At 42.1% G+C, this 17896-nt stretch overlaps 1 protein-coding gene across 1 annotated transcript; it reads left to right on the top strand.

Annotated features, from left to right (window-relative positions):
* Window positions 1-6442: 6442 nt before the first annotated feature.
* Window positions 6443-12641, top strand: Apela (apelin receptor early endogenous ligand). The gene is made up of 3 exons (XM_021218650.2): window positions 6443-6692; window positions 7806-7895; window positions 12010-12641. The coding sequence occupies exons 1-2, from the start codon at window positions 6617-6619 to the stop codon at window positions 7892-7894; spliced, it is 165 nt and encodes a 54-aa protein (XP_021074309.1). The 5' UTR covers window positions 6443-6616; the 3' UTR covers window position 7895; window positions 12010-12641.
* Window positions 12642-17896: the final 5255 nt, after the last annotated feature.

The raw sequence follows: 17896 nt of genomic DNA, 5'->3' as shown, positions 1-17896 counted from the left end.
AAAAGAAAAGAAAAGAAAAAAGAAAAAGAAAAAGAAAAAGAAAAAATCAGATCTACTTAAGCCCTAAAGTGGCCTATGTCACACCTAGCTACTTTCAGTTTGGGACAGGAGCTGAACCTCCAAGCTTAAGATTCACACAAGAGGTTCTTGCTGTTACCTGCTTAAAGCTAAACACTCAGTGGGACCTTCAGACTCTATAGCTAAACAAAGATGAGAATTCCACATATCTTAAAGCCACTGAGGAATGTTGACAGTTTGTTAGTAGTTTTATTTCATGTGTAATTACGTAATAATTTATATCATGTAATTATGTAATAATTTATATCATGTAATTATGATAATTATTGCCTAGGAGTAACTGAGGTTCATGACAAAAATTCCTGAGACTGTTTTTGATTTAAAAACAAAAACAAAAAACCAAAACAGCCCATGAGTAAAGTCACAAGTGGGAAGGACGAGGGCAGACCCAAACATGTCTGACCGTAGTGGCTTCTCTTCTAGTCGGCAAGTTAATACATCATGTGTGTTACATGAATATGCACATAGCATGTGTATATGTGTATGTGTGCTACATGTATATATACATAGCATGTGCATATGTGTACGTGTGGAAGCCAGAGGACAACCTTCCTCAGATACTCAACATCTTAATTTTTGAGATAAGGCCTGAAATTCTCTACCAGAGGCGAACGGATAAGCAAGCCCCAGGGAGTCTTTCTATCTCCACTCCCCCCAACCGTGGGCTCACAAGCACAGGCTGCTACACTCAATGTTCTACAGGGGTCCTGGGAACCCAAACTCTGATCCCCACATTTGCCCAACAAGCCTTTTAACATGCGAGCCGTCTCCATAGCCCCACTAGCGTGGTTTTAAGTCCAATCCCTGATCTTGCTTACACTGCATCATTGTAACAAAAAGATCTTGGTTAGCTGCTGTAGCTCAGCTGGCTGGATATGAATCACCCTGAGTGATTTCTGTATGTGACAAAGTTGGGAGTCTATTATATGCACGGACCATATTATGTTTGTAGGGTTTGCTGGATATATGAGGCTTAGAAAGATAGTCGTATTCTCAAAAGTGTGTCCTTTTTTTTTTGGCATTATGGGTTCTTGAGAAAATATATGTTTTGGCTCAGACACTAACTTGATGCTGCATTTATGTTCAGTAATGTTTTTTCAACTAGCACATGTGCCCAAGAAGATCCTGGGAAAATTTTTGAGCAAGTATTGTACTGAGTAAATGTTTTTACCACACTCAATATTCTAATTTTATATATTTTATGATATCTCCAACATGTCTAATTTACCATTTCCTCTAAGCAGGGAGAACGCCAATTTCGATTACACAAGTTTTCAAAACTACTCATTTCTCATTTTTTATTCTACCCCTCTATCAGCTTGGGCATCCATATTGGTGCTGGTTAGAGGCCTGGTTAAATGATTCAGTGAGTAAAGGGGCTTGCTGCACAGGCCTGGCAAACTGAAAACCAATTCCACACACTTGTCCCCTGACCACCACAAATGCCTACACATCACAAACCATACACAAAACAACAACGATAAGAGGATGATGATAATGATGATGATGATGATGATGATGATGATGATGATGATGATGATGATATAAGAATAGAAAAAATCTCACAGGAACTTCTGACCACCACTGGTGTATACATGAGCAACTTCTAACAAACTGTCAACGTTCCTCAGTGGCTTTAAGATACGTGGAATTCCCGTCTTTGTTTAGCTATAGAGTCTGAAGGTCCCACTGAGTGTTTAGCTTTAAGCAGGTAACAGCAAGAACCTCTTGTGTGAATCTTAAGCTTGGAGGTTCAGCTCCTGTCCCAAACTGAAAGTAGCTAGGTGTGACATAGGCCACTTTAGGGCTTAAGTAGATCTGATTTTTTCTTTTTCTTTTCTTTTCTTTTCTTTTCTTTTCTTTTCTTTTCTTTTCTTTTCTTTCTTTTTTTTTTTTGTCCTGGCGTCTGTCACTAAGGCATTTGGCTGCAGTCACAAAAGAAAAGAAGAACTGTTTTCCAGTTGCGCTCTTCATCTAAAACGTGTGGGGGGGGGCAGGAGGTGTTTTGAGGTCAGCAGAGTGGACCGAACTTCCAGGGGATCTGAGTTCNATTCCCGGCCTCCGCATCAGGAGGCTCACAACCATCTGTAACTCCTGCTCCANAGGATTTGATTTCTTTTTCTGGTCTCAGAGAGTACCCACACCATGGCGAACAAACANACACACACATAAATAAAACATTTTAAAAATTACATGGAAGCGATGTTGTTCTATATTAACTAAAAATCTGCACAAATAAAAAAAGTAATTAAAATTTAAAGTGAAACATTTAGACTTTAAGTTGACATTACAAAGCTCTGTGATTTATCCTGTCCCATTTTTTGAGATAGAGCCTCATGAGATCAANTCTCACTATTTAGCCTTGGCTAGCCTGGAACTCAGTATATGAACTAACACAGACTAGCCTGTCTCTGCCTCCCAAGTGATGGGATTAAAGGCATGGACCACTGTACCTTGATAGCCTAACTTTTGCCTCTACTTTGTCTTTGAGGGGCTAGAGATATGACTAAGAGTGGTTAAGAGTACCATTCTTTGAAGTTATCATCCATGTTTATAATGAATTTTAGTCCTTTTCACCCCCATTGCCTGGTCTCACCCTTTCCCTTCTCCCAGGGAAACCTTTATTGTTCTCGACTAGTTCTCATCCTGTTTTCCTGCCTTGGTGTATGGCTCCTTAGTTTAGCTAGGGTTGCTGGATAAGACAGGGTGGGGGTGGGGGGTGACTTGCTGGAGCAGGGGCAACCTCTAAGTAACTACACCAGTGAAGAAAACCCTAACTCTTTCCTCAGCCACCATTGACTAGCAGTCATCCCTCAGGGAGGGGTGGGGCCCCAATAGTCCTCCCTTCCATGATGAAATGTTGAAGGATGCCTTGTGTGGATAACCACAGTTGTGCTGAGTTCATGAGCTCATCAATCATGTTATATCCAGAGACACTATTTGACAGCTTCTCCCCCAACCTCTGGCTTCTTTCTAGCCCTTTTGAGTCTTGTGGTCAGGGTGATATACCATACCACAGTCACATTCTCTGTCATTCCTCCACTGGTGACTCTGTATGGGCTACTCTGCTCCATCACAAGTGAAGCCTCTATGGTATTCTCTGATAAAGGCTGAGAGTTGCGTTAAACTAGGGGTAGATAAAAATCTAGATGGCAGTTTGGATTTTTTTTTTTTTTAAGAGAGGATCTATACATAGCTATTGAGCCTGGAAATCCTATATAGTGAAGAACAACCTTGAATTATTTCTCCCTTTTATCACTGGAATTAAAAGTATGTCCAAGCACATCCAAGAAATACCCTCATTTTTACAATCGTTTTTGTTTTTTTAAGATAAGGTTTCTTTGTGCCCTGGTTGTCTTGGAACTGGCTCTGAAGTCCAGGCTGATCTCAAACTCACAGAGATTGCCTGCCTCTGCCTCCCAAATGCTGGGATTAAAGGGGGGGTGCCACCAGGCCCAGACTACCCTTATTGTTATACTGGCTTTGGTAAGCTACTTTTAAGATAGGATCTAGAATTCGAACATTAAAGAAGAAACTAGAGCAAAATGGCTGAAAACTCAGATCATGGAATTGACCCTATCCACTCTTCTTTCTTAGCTATCAATTCCTTCATCAAGGAAGCAGGGAGAATAATAAATATTTTAACTACTTTGATCTCTCTTCCCTCCCTCCTTCTCCCTCTCCCCTTTTCTCTTCTTTATTCTCCTCTTCTGGGAAGTTTCCAAGACTTACACCTTGCCTGTCTTATCCTTTTGTTCCCCCTAAACGCTAATAAAACGATCCTTGAGCTTCCTTTCATCCATTCTACTTTAAAATTCTTTTATTAATCAGGCTAAGAATTCGTGAAAGGGAACCCCAGTTTCTCCAGAAAGAACAGGGTCTCTCTATAATGCAAGCTGGCCTGGAGTTCCCTGTATAGTCCGGAATGGCTTCAAACTCATTAATGTCAGCCTGGACTCCATCTCCCAGGTGTTGGGCTTGAAAGTAAGTGCCACCACACATGGGAATTTCTCTTAAATCAACACTTGCTGTTTAGCTAAGGCCATTATTTCAACTATAAAAGACTCTGTACTAGGGCTTATAATACAGCTCGGTCACTAAGAGCACTTACTACTCTTCCTGAAGGCCTGAACCAGTGTCAGGTGTCATAACTAACTGCCTGTAACTTGAACTACAGGAGATCTAACACCCTCTTCTCACCTCCTTGGACACACACACACACACTTCTTTGTTTTCTTTTTTTTTTTGTTTTTTTGTTTTTTTTTTGTTTTGAGACAGCATTTCTCTGTGTAGCCCTGACTGTCCTGGATCTTGCTCTGTAGACCAGGCTGGCCTTAGATTCTCAGATCCACCTGCCTCTGCCTCCTGAGTGCTGGGATTAAAGGCGTGTGCTACCACATCTGGCTTATACCTTAAAATTTCTTTTAAAAACAAACAAACAAACAAAAAAACCCAACAACAATAACTATAAAACCAGTCTGGAGAAATGGCTCAGCAGCTAAAAGCAGATGCTGCTCTGTCAGAGGGTCTGAGTTCATTCCAGCACGCACACAGTGGCTCGCTACTGCCTGTAACTACAGCTCAGGGGACCTGATGTCCTCTTCTGGACTCTGTGGGCACTGCATATACACGGTGCTCAGACATACAGGCAGGCAAAAAAAATAATAAGTAAGTAAGTAAATAAGTAAATAAATAGATAAATAGTTTTTACTATCTATCTATCTATCTATCTATCTATCTATCTATCTATCTATCCATCTTCTACCATCCATTTTTGAGATAGGGTCACTCTGTTATATAGTCTTGGCTGTACCAGTACTCGCTATGTACACCAGGCTGTCCTGGAATTCACAGAGATCTGCCTGCCCATGCCTTTTGAGTGCCGGGATTAAAGATAAATGCCACCACACTTGACCTTAAATAATTTTTGAAAAAAAAAATGTTTTAAAGAATTTTTTTTAAAGTTCTGTCTAATCTGGAATAACTAGGCAGATATGGAATTTTACAGCTAATTTGTAAAATCAAAATAATTTTTGCATTTCAAACCTTAAGAAGCCCAAGGTTGTGTGTGACCACCACCTGACTTTAAAGATGCCAAAATGGAACAAAATTCCTGACAATTCACAATCACTTACATGTGCTTGGGTCTGATCTTTCAGAGTATAGATACAAGTCCTTTTGGATTAGAATACTTCTCATATACAACAGTCTTTTATTACAGGTAAGAAAGTTCTTAGACAGGAGATGTGGGTAGGTGTGCAAGACAAAAACTAGACTCCTTTTGTTTCTTCTGACTGTTTAGAAACCAGCTACAGGAGCTGGAGAGATGGCTCAGCGGTTAAGAGCACTGACTGCTCTTCCGAGGTTCCTGAGTTCAAATCCCAGAAGCCACATGATGGATCACAACCATCTGTAATGAGATCTGAAGCCCTCTTCTGGTGCATCTGAAGACAGCTACAGTGTACTTAGACATAATAATAAATAAATCTTGAAAGAAAGAAAGAAAGAAAGAAAGAAAGAAAGAAAGAAAGAAAGAAAGAAAGAAAGAAAGAAAGAAAGAAAGAAACCAGCTACAACATTCTTTCTCCATCTGTAATCTGGTCTCCGTGCGGGTGACACTTTACCTGACGCTCCTCCACTTGCAAATTTACAGCAGAGCACTGATTTTATGTCTGTGGCTTGCCTGAACTTCCTTTGGAAAACTCTTGGATGTTTGCAGATGAAAATGACCTCCATCACTTTTTAAATTGCACTTAAATGAAAAGATAAACATTTCACGGATTTACTTGTGAACCTTCTAAACTCCAGGAATCTCTGATGGTGGGAACCCACACACACACATTAAGCCACTTGGAGATTTAATATAAATAGGCACTACGTTGTAGTAACTCTGGCAGTGAGGAAGCGCGCGCCAACACAGAGCCCATACAAAGCATTTGGGAATCCCTCAGCTAGAGCTCCAGCATTCCTTCTGCGAGAGGACATAAGGGAGACTTCCCGTCCTTTCCTCTGGTTCCTGCATGTGGAATCAATATGGGCAATGCAAAGTTTAAACAGATGCAATGGAGGGGAGAGGAGGCAGGCAAGGCTTCGTTTTACATAGTTCTTCATAAACAGATTGAATTGGAGTCACTCTCCTTGGAGCTTTGCGGAGAAGACTTCCCGCTTAAGTTACTGCGTGCCTGAATGGTCCATTTCACCAATATTTGCTTATGGAAATAAGGGGGAGTGGCAGGGAGCAGCGGAGAGGAATGGAGGAGGGGCTTGAGGCTTGGGAGCTCTGGCCGCAGCCCCGAGCACCAGTAACCTTGTCTGATGTGATCATTAACCTTTTCAGGAAAAAGCAGCTGGCAGCCCTCTGAGGTCTGGCCATAGGATGTGGGGTGAGCCGGACAGATACCGTCCGGGCTATTTACAGACGATTTCTTTACTTGAAGAGCTATTGTTCACTTGCGTGTAAGAAAAAAGAAAAACAAAAGAAAAGAAAAGAAAAGAAAAAGAAGAAAAGAAAGGAGAGAGAGAAAAGAAAAAAAAAAAGATGAGATTCCAGCCCTTTTTTTGGGTATTTTTTATTTTTGCCATGAGTCTCCTTTTTATCAGTGCACAGAAACCAGGTAGGTTTTTGAAATAACTGGCTAGGGTAACTTGTTTGTTCGCCTGTTCGTGCTTCTGGGTCTCTAAGCGTGCTTATGCTGAGAATTATTTAGGTTTACTTCCAGTTAATAGGACTGAGGAAAATATTCCTGAAGTACCTTTGGCTATCTCATTGTGGGATACTATTTGGGCATTTTAAAATATTGTTATGTATTTTACAGTTATTTTTCTAAGAAAATAATTCTCAAAACTATTATCCATACAAGTAAATAGACGGGAGAATGTTGGTCTATTAATAAACCTAGATTTTTTTTTTTAGGTAACATGCAAAACCTAAACAGGTTTATCAAGACAGCATGTATGTTACTGATTGGAGGAGGGCATTGTAAGTTGAGGTAGCCAAAACCATGATGTAACAATGTGAAATGATAAAACTGGCCCACTGACTGCCATCTCTGGTTATTTTAACTACACAATTTGTTTGTTTGTTATTGTTTGTTTTTATCTTCATGACGTTTAAGGCAAAACTGTAAAAGGTATGTGTCAGCCTTAAGTTTTCTGACACATAAAGCTGGAGTCAAGTTTCAACCAAAAGATGACAAGAGTCTTTATCCAAGGGTGTCAGTACAGACGTGATAAAATGTTCCTTTAGTTAGATGGAAGATGGAGTGTCTTGGCTGAAAAGTCAGCCGCTGCTTTTAATTAGGATTTTGATTGCTCTGAGGTTGTTCAAATCATTTTTTTTTACATACGTAAGGGGAAAAAAAAAAGTTACGAGGTCCTTCTTTACTGCCTATAGCAATCGCTACGCAATCCAAAATATAAAATTCGGATCTCTAGTTTTCTAAAATACAGAGTACCCTGGACGGTGTTCTTGTAAAACAACTGCCATTAATTCCCTAAAGAAGTGTAAGAATTGGGTGGAAGAAATATGTCCAAAAGGCTGCCACGGCCCAGGTCTTACTGCCAACCCGGGCGTTAGGAATGTACCTGCGTGTCTGTGCAGCCAAGTGATTTGTTTCCCCGCTAAGTCTCCGATGAAGGAGTAACAAACGACCTCAGAACGGTTTTGCTGTGCAGACGCGGCTGTCCTTTTTTTTTTTTTACACTGACCTTATTTCTCTTTTCTTCAGTTAATTTCCCCAGGAGAAGAAAACTATACAGACACAACTGCTTTCGCAGGAGATGCATTTCACTTCATTCTCGAGTGCCCTTCCCATGAGGTATTCCTGTCCCCGCGCCCCCGCCCCCTCCCCGCCGTCCCGCCTCCCCCCACCCCTGCGCCCCCGCCCTCGAGCTTCCCCTCTCCCCCAACTCCCCCTGACCCGACTCAGTTACACACAGGTACTATAGTCTATAACGGTATCATGACTTACAGTGATGTAAAAGTGTAAGAGTTGCACGCATCACGCATGGAAGAGTGAAAGGGAGAAGAGGAGATAGATAAGGTGAAGATACTGATGGCTGTTATGATAGTTATATGAAGCCGAAACACTGTACATGTTTGATGACTTTAACAATTAAAGAAAATCAAGCTCGGGGGTGGGGTGGGGTGGGGTGGGGTGGGGTGGGGTGGGGGATGTAATTATAAAAGTATCTCTCTCTACACATGGATTTAGCAAACACTGGCTAGAATACGCACAGATCCTATTTAGAGCAGTATGAGCTTGAAAGCATTTGGAGATTTTTAACCCAGCCTCTTGACAATGACGGGACAGCCTTAACTCTTCAAGCTTAATGTATAAAATCAACTTAATAATAGCAGCAGCTAGACAGCTTTCCCCGCCTTGTTCACAGCAATAGACTTGATGGTTGCATCTTTCAGAAAAAATTTGCTCACCCCCTCTGCATTCTCACACTAAAAGGCCAGTGATTTTTTTCCAACATACCTCCAGTAACACTACTATATGACTAAGTTTGAATAGTACCAGGTGCTGCCCATGTAATTCAGAGAGAGAGAGAGAGAGAGAGAGAGAGAGAGAGAGAGAGAGAGAGGAACTAGACATCCATTTATAATTAATTTTAGCTCTTTGGTTCATTTAAAGAATGTCTTGAGGAAGAAAATTAGTATAGATACCTTCCTTCCCCCCACCCCAAGCTGGTTAAGGCACACACAGGCATTTGCTAAATGAGCTTATTCAGTTGGTCTGTAGACTGTAGCTTTTATGGGTCTATTCATTTGGTGTAAAGAATGGTTGCTACGTCTATTGTTTAATACGAGCTTTTCAAACCCAGAGAAAGCCTTAGAGAGGAAATGAAGAAAGAGCAAGTCAGTAATGAACATTTATCAGAGGGAGGGACGGGAAAGCTAAGGCTTCTATGCGCAAATCTGAGACACATTGCTTTTTACTATCAAAGTTCTGAGAAGTACGTTTGGTAGGGACCTGGGAACTTACAGGAAGTGCTGAGCAGTGGGTGAGAAGGGCTTTCCCAGGACTGACTATGCTAAAGCCTTGCCCTTTGGTGTCTGCTGCTCAGCCTCACCTTGGAAGACAGCAGTAAAATGTGTCTGGGAGGAGGGAGGGAGTTGCAGATTCACCCCAGCGTTTCCTTCATAAATAACAAAGGCAGCGGCAGAGGTGGTGGTGGTGGGGTTTCACAGTAGCAAAAGAATTCCTGTATATACAAAGAAGAGGCCCAGAAAAATACAAACACAGGCCGGTAGTTAGCCACCCTTTATCTCTGCTGTCTGCACAAATGCCCTACCATAAAATTCAGGGCCTTAGGGAAGCTTGATAAAGCCAAGCAATGTGACTGGCCAAAGTGAAGGGAAAGTTTGACCCAGACCCCAAGTTTATGAACCAAAGGGAAATTTGAATAAAAGCAGTATATGCCTGTTAATAGCAAGGCTCCTTTGTAAAAGTGAGCGGGTGGCTCCATAGCCTGCTCATGTTACAGCATCCATTTACCCAGAGTTTACATTAGCTCTACATCCAGTACACAAACGTCACCTGTCGAGATCCTGCAATTATTATAAGAGCCTACGTAAGATAAACATTAAGATAACTTCCCAAGGTCCTGCTCAGCCAGTGCCAATTGTAAGTCCCACCTTGGCTTTGAGGACAGTTCTCAAGGGACCTAAGCTGGTCACAATTTCACTTGTAAATGTTGTAACAGAGACTTGTTGACCTGGGTGATGCAAGCCTCCGTGGACTCAGGTAGTAGATACCAAATCGAAATCTTCCCTTCGTGTCTCCACATTTTCTGCATGCTTTAGATGAAATCTCGCATGCTTATTTGACTCGGGATCCAGTAACAATGCAAAGGGGTTGCTAAAGTAAACAAATTGACTGCAGACATGTTGCAGATTATTAACCTTTGGGGGTTGAGACTTTTTAGCTCATCTAACAGAACACCCGTTATCTTTCTTCTGTTCATTTAAAGCGCTATGGTGTTCCTTGTTGACCCTCAACAGGACATTGAGCCTTTAAAACTGACTCAATTAAAGGTGCTGGGTATGGCACATCTCCTTGATATATTTGGTTTTTCTCAAAGAAAAACCACATCACTCGCCAAGCCTGTGCTACATAGTGAGCCTCTCTTCAGAATAACAAAATGAGAATCAAAACGATGGTATTCATATTCTCCTGACCAAGCTGCTGCACCCCTCCCCCTTGATTGTGTCCCAGTCTTCCTCATTCCATTCTTCCCTGAAATTCAGCTCCACCTTTGGCATAGAATTCCTTTCAAACTGGTGTGTCCATTGTACACCACGAAGAGACTCTGCTTAGGTGGATCACGTCCTCTCCAATAAGTGTACTCTGAGACAAATCCTTCTCCTATCCTCATTCAGCATCAGTGTATCACACCTTTTGTCACTTCTAGTTCGTGTGTGTGTGTGTGTGTGTGAGTATATGTGAATGTGAGTGTGTATGTATGTGAGTATGTGTGTCTGAGTGTATATGTGTGTGTGTATTTGTGTGAGTGAGTGTGAGTATGTGTGTCTGAGTATATGTGAGTGTGTGTATGTGTGTGTATATATATGTGTGTGTGAATACGAGTATGTGTATATGTGTGTGAGTGTGTGTATGCGTGTGTATATATATGTGTGCGTGTGAATACGAGTATGTGTATATGTGTATGAGTATGTATGTGTGTGATTGTGTATGTGTGTATTTGTGTGAGTGTGTATGTATGTGGCGTGGCTGGAAACCAGGGCCCCAGTATGCTAGGCAAATGTTCAACTGTGCTATATACCCAGTTCATTTCCTTTCCCTCTCTCCATCTCTCTAGGAGCCAAGACCTTGTGCTTGCTAACAAAGTGCTGAGTCGCCAAGTCAAATCTCCAAGTCCTGTTTTGTTGCTGGTTTTGTTTGGGTGTTGTTGTTGTTTTGTTGTGGTTTTTGATTCATATGAGACTCGAGAGATGGCTCCGAGGTTTAAGAGCATGTATAGTATCAGATCTCCTGGAACGGGGTAAACAGTGTTTATGAACCATCATGTTTGCAGTTGCAGAGAACTGTACTCAGGTGGTCTGCAAGAACAGCCAGTGCTCTTAACCACTGAGACATCTCTATAGCCACTAAGTTTTAGTTGTGACTAGGGGTGTGTGTGTGTGTGTGTGTGTGTGTGTGTGTGACTCAGTCCCTCTTGAACAGCAGCACATGCTCTTGTGACTGTGTCCTTTCTCCTGCTATGATTTATTATCATTTTATTTTTAAAATGTATTTATTTCTATGTGTATTAGTGGTTTGCCTGCATGTATGTCTGTGCCAGGGTATCGGATTCCCTCGAGCTGGAGTTACAAACAATTGTGAGCTGTCATGTGGATGCTGGGATTCAACCCTGGTCCTCTAGAAGAGCAGCCAGTGCTCTTAAACTCTGAGCCATCTCTCTAGCCTATTATTATTATTGTTATTATTATTATTTCCAACATTTCAAAAAATAAAAAATATCAACAACAAAAATTTCAAGTGGTTCAGGCTGGCATTGAACTCCTAACCCTCTTACCTCCTCCTGTCAGGTGCGGAGAATACAGGCGTCACCACCATCATCTCATGGAATTTTAAAGTTATTTGTCACACTCCACTTTGTTTCTTTAGATTTTTATTGGTGTTAGGTTAGAAGCCACCCTGAAGACAAGATTTGTCACTTTTTTAAAAAAAAAGATTTATTTATTTTATTTATATGAGTACACTGCTGCCATCTGTAACTTCACCCCTAAGGGAGTTAATGCCCCCTTCTGGCCTCCACGGGCAAAGTACCCACATGCATAAAATACACATAAAAATTAAAAGTAGTTGAAGATAATAAATAAAAATTAAGCCTAGATAAATTGATGTACCGAACAATAGCTCGTACTATACCGTGTTTGTTTCTCCCTTGTCCTCCAAATAGAAAACCTCTGATTTCTTTGGCTCTACCAGAAGAAGGGTGAAAGCGAAGATACCCAGTCACCGGAAAAACAACCTCGGGATGGCAGCAGGACGGCAGCCCAGGAGTTACTACGCAACAGAAGCTGTTTCAGAGTACCTTGGATGGCTTTTCAGACTGCTCTCCCTGGATTTTCTTTGACAAGACAATGATAGAAATGGAAAACAGATGAGGTTAAAGCACACTCATTTGTCTGAATAACAATCTCTCATGCTGTTCTGTATGTTCTTTGCGTATAATGTGTGAATTATACATAGTGGTGGGTTTCACAAAGGTATTTACATACAAGTACATCATGTCCTATGGCCGTCTTTTCACACATGTGCATCCCATGCACTGACTATTTACAGGCACACATGTCATGTACCGTCTTTCCACACATGTGCATCCCATGCACTGACTATTTACAGGCACACATGTCATGTACACTGACTATATTTACACACACGTACTTTCTCCCCCCTTTCTCTCCCCTCACCCTCCTGCGGGTCCCTTTTATTCACCTGGGCAGTTTTGTTTCTATTTTAATGGTTTGTACACATGAATGATTTTATTGCACATTATTATTCTTACATGGATTAAAAAGAAAACTACTTTAATATGTGAGTTTACTGTGTGTGGATGGCTGCCTGTGTGTCGTGGTATTGGGTGCAGCTCAGAGGACAATTTTCAAAAGGCAGTTTCCTTCTACCACGTGGAGCCTGTGGATCAAAGTAACATTGTCAGGCTTGGCAACAACTCTTTGCCTCCTGAGCAATCTCCCTGGCTCAAGAAGGAGTGAGGATGCTCAGTAGAGCACTTGCCTAGTGTGCTCAAAGCCCTAGTTTAATTACCAGCACTGAATAAAATGAAAAAAAAAAAAATGATGGCAAAACACCTACCATACCAACACTGACTCGGGTGGAGCAGTAAGGAAGGAGAATCAAAAGATCCAAGGTTACCTCTGGCTATCTGGTGCTACAGGAAACCCTGTCTTAAGTAACTAGAAGTTAGGTTGAGTGAGGTAGCACACTCCTCACCTCTGGAGGCTGAGGCTGGTGGACCTGAGTTCAAGGTCAGCTTAGTCGACATAGGGAGTTCTAGACCACCCTGGGCTCATAGTAAGAAGAAAACAAAATATTAAAACTTAATTTATTTATATTCCTATAATTATTCAATTTTATATGTTTGGGTTGTTTCATGTGAGATCTAAAATCAGTTGCAGCCTAAATATGGTGGTGTAGACCAATAATTCTGGTACTCAGGAGATAGAGGCGGGAGAATCGGGAACTATCAGCCTATAAAAAAAAGAAGAAGGAAGGAAAGAAAGAAAAGATCATTTGCATTGCTTCCATTTTATATTGTTTTAATTAAGGGCTTCTGAAAGTATACTTTTATGAGCAATACCCACTTAAGTTTATAAAAATAAGTTTAAAATCATAATTGTAGGCCATTTTAATGGAAATGTTCATTCCTCGGTATTTCATTTAATTTTCAGAAGCCAATGGTATAGAGGGAAAATAGAACTGAAATGCATTGTATGCCTATAGAACTCAAAAAATAAATAGCTATTTTTCAAAAGAAAAGCCAATGGCTTTTTAAGCATCTTATATTTAATGTATATTTTTCGTGTGTACTCATTTGTATTTGTGTGGTTCGTACATGTCAGCAGACTCACAGAGAAGTCAAAGAAGTCTCTATTTTCTCTTTCCAGGCAGGAAACCTTTGAAGGCAGGCACCTTTCTCTCAGCTATTCTGCCAGCCTGTGTGTTTGGGACATGATCTCCCTGTATAGTCTATGCTGGCCCCAAACTCGATTGTTCTCCTGCCTCAGTTTCCCAAATTCTGAGATTATAGGTGTGTGCCACCACACCTGGCAAGGACCCAATGGTTGATACTCTTTGAAGTTCTGCTCTGTGTCTGGGAGTATTTCGTAGCTAGCCTAGGGTCCAGAGAGATGGCAGAAGACCCAAGTTCAGGTCCCAGCATTCACATCAGGTAGTTCCTATCTACACTCAAGTGCACATACCCACACACAGGCACATACACTTACATAGAATTGTAAAAAAAATACAAAAGTAAACCTTTAAGAAAGAGAGAGACCTGCCAGAGGTTAAGTGTGATGGTGCCCACCTTCAATGCCAACACCCAAGAGGCAGAGGTATGTGGATCTCTTGAGTTTGAGGTCATTTAGTCAACATAGCAAGTTACAAGCAGCCAGGGGATGCATAATAATAACCTGTTAACTACCTCTCAAAAAAAAAAAAAAAATCCAGGTGCCAGCAAGATGGATCTGTAGATAAGGGTGCTTGCGACCACGCCTGAGGACATGAACCCACCCTGGGAGCCCACATGCTGGAAGAAGGAAACTCACATTGACCTCCATATGTACACCACGATATCAAACCACTCACGGTCTGATACACAATAAACCAGTGTGAAGAGCCGATCTGCATCTCATAGATGCCTGCCCATCATTCTGATAAGCTTTGGTGTGCTAGCCAGTAATGAGAAGACATGCAAATAAAAAAGAAATCACTAAGAACTTAGGTTATCTGACTATCACGAAGGAGACTCTCTTCTCTACGTTTTAACTGGTTTCTAGGGATTCCCAAGTGATGAAACTTGTTCTTAATCTGTATCCGCTGAAAGACTGATGGCTTTGTATCACAAATTTTTAATTCAGTTTCAGATAAGAAATTCACAAGTTCAAATGAGGTACAGTGGCATCTGCTTGTAAGTTCATTACTCAAGATGACCAAGTCAGGAGGATTGCGGGGGTGGGGGTGGGGGGATGGGGTTGGAGACCAAAGCAGGCCACACAAGGAGACCCTGTTTCAAAAGCCAAATAAATTTACAAATTCACAAGTTTGCTGGAATTTTTGCTTTGTTCACATATCAGAATGAGAGAAACCACTAAAACACTTGCCCTTATTCATTAACAAAGAAGTCGGAGCTTATTACATAAAGAATGCGGTAAGTTGTGCAGCACATGTCAGGAAGATGTGCTGAAGAAGTCAAGGCAGGAGGATCATGCAGCTAAAGAAAGACCAGCCTGGGCTACACCTATGCTAGAGATGCGTTGTTGACATGTGTGAATCATCAAAGAATAAATAAAAAGTGCTCTATTTAAAAAAAAAAAAAAAAAAAAAGAGCCGGGCGTGGTGGCGCACGCCTTTAATCCCAGCACTCGGGAGGCAGAGACAGGTGGATTTCTGAGTTCGAGGCTAGCCTGGTCTACAAAGTGAGTTCCAGGACAGCCAGGGCTACACAGAGAAACCCTGTCTCGAAAAACCAAAAAAAAAAAGAATTTACCATCCATAGCACCACTAAAAAGTTTTTTTTGAAAGTAGGAAATCTAACAAAATCTAACCCTACCATGGGTTTATTCTGGTTTGCTATCATAGTTTAATTACGCGTATTTGGGGGTAGGGTGTGGTGGCTCAATACCTGTAACCCCAGATTTTGGAAGCTGAGTGTGGAGGTTTGAATATGCTTGGCCCAGGGAGTGGCACTCTCTGGAGGTGTGGCCTTATTGGAGTGGGCGTGGCCTTGTTGGAGGAAGTATGTCACTTTGGGGGTGGGCTTTGAGACCCTCCTCCTAGTTGCCTGGAAGGCAGTAGTAGGCTTCTCCTGTTTGCCTTTGGAGCAAGATGTAGAACTACTCTGAGCTCCTCCTGTACCATACCTACCTGGAAGCTGCCATGCTCCCGCCTTGATGATAACGGACTGAACCTCTGAGCCTGTAAGCCAGCTTTAATTAAATATTGCCCTTAATAAGCATTGCCCTGGATCTGATGTCTCTTCAAGGCAACCCTAACTAAGACACGGAGGCAGGAGGATTGCTGTGCATTTGAAGTTAGCTTGGGCAACATAGTAAGTTCTAGACCTGTCTGTCAGGGCTACAGATAAAAACCTTACCTCAAAGGCAAACTAACAACAAACAAACAAACAAACAAACAAACAGAACCAAGTACCCACAAACACAAAGCAACAACACCTCAAAACAAAACGTCCAAACAAAGACACCGTCATTTAGGACGGAAGAAGATTATAAACAAATGGCTAGAAAACGCCCTCTCTTATTTGTGGTATCATCAGATCCAAGTTGGAGTTACAGGTATTTGTGAGCCTCTCAGCATGGGTGCTAGAAGCCAAGTTCCAGGCCCCTACAAGAGCAGTAGAAATGCACATAAACCAAAATAGAAATGGTTGTAGTTCCTCACATCTGCTAAGGCCTTTAATGCATTTTTGAATAACCAACAACAAAAACCTTCTAAACTTGGGGCTGGTGAGATGGCTTAGAGGCCAAGAACACTGACTGCTCTTCCAGAGGTCCTGAGTTCAATTCCTAGCAACTACGTGGTGGCTCACAACCATCTATATAATGGGGTCTGATGCCCTCTTCTGTCATGCAGATCTTCAGGAAATTAGAACACATAACTAAATAAATCTTTTTTTTTTTTTTTTTTTTTTAAAAAAAAGATATTCAGATATTCTATTTAGCTGGGCCGTGGTAACAACACCTGTGGTGACACTCCTGTTGCTCCCAGCCCTTGAGAGGTTTGGACAAGAGGACTGAAGCCTAGTGTATTGTGGGTTTGGCCCAATGCTGCTTAGGATCCTAATGCTGATATGGGTCCCCAGAATTGTTTGAACAAGCGAGTCTGCAAATCCACACATAAGACACTGAGAGACCCTGCCTCCAACTGGTTCTGACTGGGCAGAGCAGAGACAGGGCTTTTAGGACTTCCCAGGCTTGGGATAGAGAGGAAGGGGAAGGAAAAGGAGATCTGCCTTGATGAGCTGGGAGAGTGTGGGGAGGAGAGACGCCATGTCTGAGAAGAGTGCAGGACCCAGAGGCATGGCCGCCACGTGATGGAGCCGGGAGAGGGCAGCCCTCCGGGTCCAGGGCAGCCAAGATAGAATACAGGGTTTAGTAAGTAATAACGTGGGATTATCAGCGGGAGGTGGATTTAGGTGGATTAACCACGTGGTGGTTAGGAAGTGGCCCAGCTATTGTGCTGTATAAGGCACACCAAGATATAAAGGCTGTGTGTGTGTGTGTGTGTGTGTGTGTGTGTGTGTGTGTGTGTGTGTGTTTGTGTGTGTGTCCTTCATTCGGGCATGTAAAGCACTGGGGTGGGTAGAAAAACCACTCCCACCACCAGGATTTATTTATTAAATATTATTTTTACTGTCTAGGATACATAGTGAGTTCAAGGCCAGTCTAGGATATTTAGTGAAACCCTGGTGAGAGAAGGAAGGAAGGAAGGAAGGAAGGAAGGAAGGAAGGAAGGAAGGAAGGAAGGAAGGAAGGAAGGAAGGAGAACGGGAGGTCAAACCATATAGAACAGGGCAGGGTTGGATTTGAACTCCTGGAGACCTTGTTGAAAGACAAAGCTAAACCACCTCTACAGCATAAAGTACGAAGGCATATCTGTTTGTGCCGGCTCATAGACATCCATTTTACACTGCATACAAAAAGTCTGCCACGTGTTCCTTGCAAGGAGATGGATCTGCTACAGTCAGGCGGGACAGTCAGAGAGCAAGGTTACAGAGCACTGAGGAGTAATAGCCACGAAAGACATTTCCTGACTGAGAAGCTAGCTCACACGGTGATGAACTCTGCAGGCTCCCTGGAAGAGGAAGCGTGAGAGTCAGATTGCCACAGACTCTCTCTTCTGGTGAGGAAGGAGCTGCTATAAAAAGCAACTGGTCCAGGGGGCTGGGGATTTCCCTCCTGCGGTAGAATGCTCGTCTGACATGGATGACAGCCAGGGTTGGGCCCCCAGTACCACATCAACAGTGCTAGATGGTACATGCCTACAGTCTTAGCATTGTGAGCTAGAGCTAGGAGGCACTGAGACAG

This window comes from Mus pahari, chromosome 19 (assembly GCF_900095145.1).
Source record: "Mus pahari chromosome 19, PAHARI_EIJ_v1.1, whole genome shotgun sequence".
NCBI lineage: Eukaryota > Metazoa > Chordata > Mammalia > Rodentia > Muridae > Mus > Mus pahari.
Note: the sequence above shows the minus strand (reverse complement) of the source record. Positions and strands in the feature narration are given on the sequence as shown.

Excerpts from the sequence above, each read along its gene's own strand:
- Apela (XM_021218650.2), top strand. The coding sequence starts at position 6,617 with ATGAGATTCCAGCCCTTTTTTTGGGTATTTTTTATTTTTGCCATGAGT. Across the intron at positions 6,693-7,805 it reads TATCAGTGCACAGAAACCAG|TTAATTTCCCCAGGAGAAGA; the intron begins GTAGGTTTTTGA and ends TCTTTTCTTCAG.